The sequence below is a fragment of the Pteropus vampyrus genome, unplaced genomic scaffold (genome assembly GCF_000151845.1).
Source record: "Pteropus vampyrus isolate Shadow unplaced genomic scaffold, Pvam_2.0 Scaffold54, whole genome shotgun sequence".
NCBI lineage: Eukaryota > Metazoa > Chordata > Mammalia > Chiroptera > Pteropodidae > Pteropus > Pteropus vampyrus.
Genome location: NW_011888835.1, coordinates 2,731,478 through 2,733,881, shown reverse-complemented (window position 1 = coordinate 2,733,881; position 2,404 = coordinate 2,731,478). Strand labels below are relative to the sequence as shown.

General features: G+C 26.2%; 1 protein-coding gene across 1 annotated transcript in view; it reads left to right on the top strand.

Moving 5' to 3' along the window:
• Positions 1-2,404, top strand: part of CSMD3 (CUB and Sushi multiple domains 3) — a 1,080,109-nt gene that overhangs the window by 422,295 nt on the left and 655,410 nt on the right. The window contains 1 exon segment of the mRNA XM_011360386.2: positions 154-231. Within this exon segment, the coding sequence (XP_011358688.1) occupies positions 154-231 (78 nt within the window).

Below are 2,404 nucleotides of genomic sequence, written 5' to 3'. Positions count from 1 at the left end.
TTTCTTTTTAAATTTTCTTCTGGGTAATCTATATCAGGTTAAGAAAGCAGTTTCTTTAACTTGAGTAAATCCATGCTAACAAAATTTGTTAACTTGAATTTTATTTTAAAATTGTATATCCTGATACATGTTTTTGTTTGTTTTCTTAACTAGTGAAAAAGGCCATAGATTTTAAATCTAGAGGATTTAAATTGTTTCCAGGGAAAGACAACAGCAACAAGTTTTCTATCTGTGAGTGTACTCCTTTTTCGTTACTTTCTCTAGTGCAAGAGTGAAGTTTGTAATGTCTGTGTGTTTGTGTGTGTTTTATAAAACTATTTGTATATTTATCAAATTAACTGCATTAATATCTATATAACATGCATGATTATTATTCAACATTTTCTTGTATTTAAATGTATATTGAATTAATGGGTTAATATGGTAAACTCCTAAGATCAGATTAATTTAAAATGTAAAAAATCTCTTTTGATCTGCAATGTTGAGAACATCCTAATATTGTAATTCTAAGATGTGAGTTAAAAAAAATGAGTGAAATTCCTTAAATTAGTGATTTCTCTTAGGATTTTTGTTTGAACATATCTAAATTTCAACATAATTATTTTCCTAAGGAAAAATTCTTTTAATAGCAATTTTTCATTTAAGGAAAAAAGATATTCTTAACTTGAGTTATAACATCCAAACCTTTAAGTCAGTAGTCTTTTGTGAAGTAATTATAAAGTTCATCCATGAATCTGATTAAGAATCACTGGACGTGCATTCATGTGTATTACCATAAATTAACATAAAATAAAAATTTTTGGCGGGTATGCAGTTTTGTAGTATAAGTCAATAGCAGCTTGTGGAAATTCCTGCCCTGCTGTTCATGCAGATACATATAAATTTTGAAAGAAGCCACTCATGATGCGATATCTGACTTTTAAAATGACATATTGATAGTAGATTATTGTAAATAATGTGTTATTTTTAACAGGAGTGCATATTTTAGCATTATTATTTTTATTCATTTTCAAATCAACTGATGAAATGAGTTCATAACGATTTCTTTAACAAAAATCATTCATTATAGTTATATCAGAAAAGTGTTTCACCTAAATATTTGTTGACTGGTATATATAACAGTAAATGACACAATTAGAACAATTATATCAATTATCAAGAAACAAATTTGGAGCCTGTATGTTATAAAATATTTAGTATCATAATTTTAAAATGTGATGTTAGATATGGGAATACTAAACCCAAAATAGCAATATCAATTGGAAATTTTTGATCAAATTGAAAAGCACTAAACAGTCTATTTTAAAGTATTTAACTGTATAATAATTTCTTGTAATATTTTTTGAGTTAAAAACACATTTTCAAGATTGATATAAACATTTTTAAAGTTGATATATCAATTTTTAGGGAAAACAAATAGTGCTATAGTATTTTTCTAATATTAATTATTTAATACATCTTGGAAAGATATTTTTCCTACAAAAGAAAATATAAACAGAAAAAGATGAAATTATTATGACATCAAATTCCATTATGTTAACATGAAATAAAAGTTGACTGATTGAAGACTTAAATATTAGGTTCACTACCTTTATTTCTAATTTTTTTTCCGGCCAATATATTTATTTGCAATTCTAAGTGGCATTATAAAGTATGACTGTTTCATCCTTTCCCCATTTTGGCTATACTGTTATTTTATATGTTGCATGCTTCATACTTTAAATGTCCTGGGAAATTCCAGCTACTTATACTAAAATAGGTAAGATTTATTAAGGTTTCAAGATGTATGTAATTCTCTATACTTGGTATATTGCCTAGTGGGCATATATATTATTTTTATTGTTTTTGTGCAGGGATTATGAGAGTGATCAAGAAAGGAAGCAGACATAACAATGCATCTGGGGAAAAACCTGTGTTTAAAAAAACAAATTTTATTTAAAGAATGTTTGTTCTAAAATTGTGGAGAAAGTTAATAGGCCAAAAAAAGTTAATTGCAATGCAAAAACAAAATGTTAATTTACTTAATAATATTAAAACAAATTTTACATTTATCCATTACATTTTATGTTAGAGATGAGAAGTATTCTTGTTATATTGTTTTAATTTTTATCATTATTGTGTATCTGTTATCAAGTAAGCATTTGGATCTTCACCTCCTTGATATCATTTGTTGAACAGGGCCAAATAATTTTAGAAGGAGAGAATTTGTATGTGACACTAATCTTTCAGATGAAAAAAAAAAAGGAAAAAATATATTTAAGTTGGTGGTCTTTGTAAAAGCAATCAATTCTATTACTGTAACTGCCAAAAGTGAGCTTAAGCATGGAGTACATGAACTATGCATTGTCAAAGCGTATCTTCCTACAATAACACTTTTAAAGTTATAACTAAGAAACAAATTAAG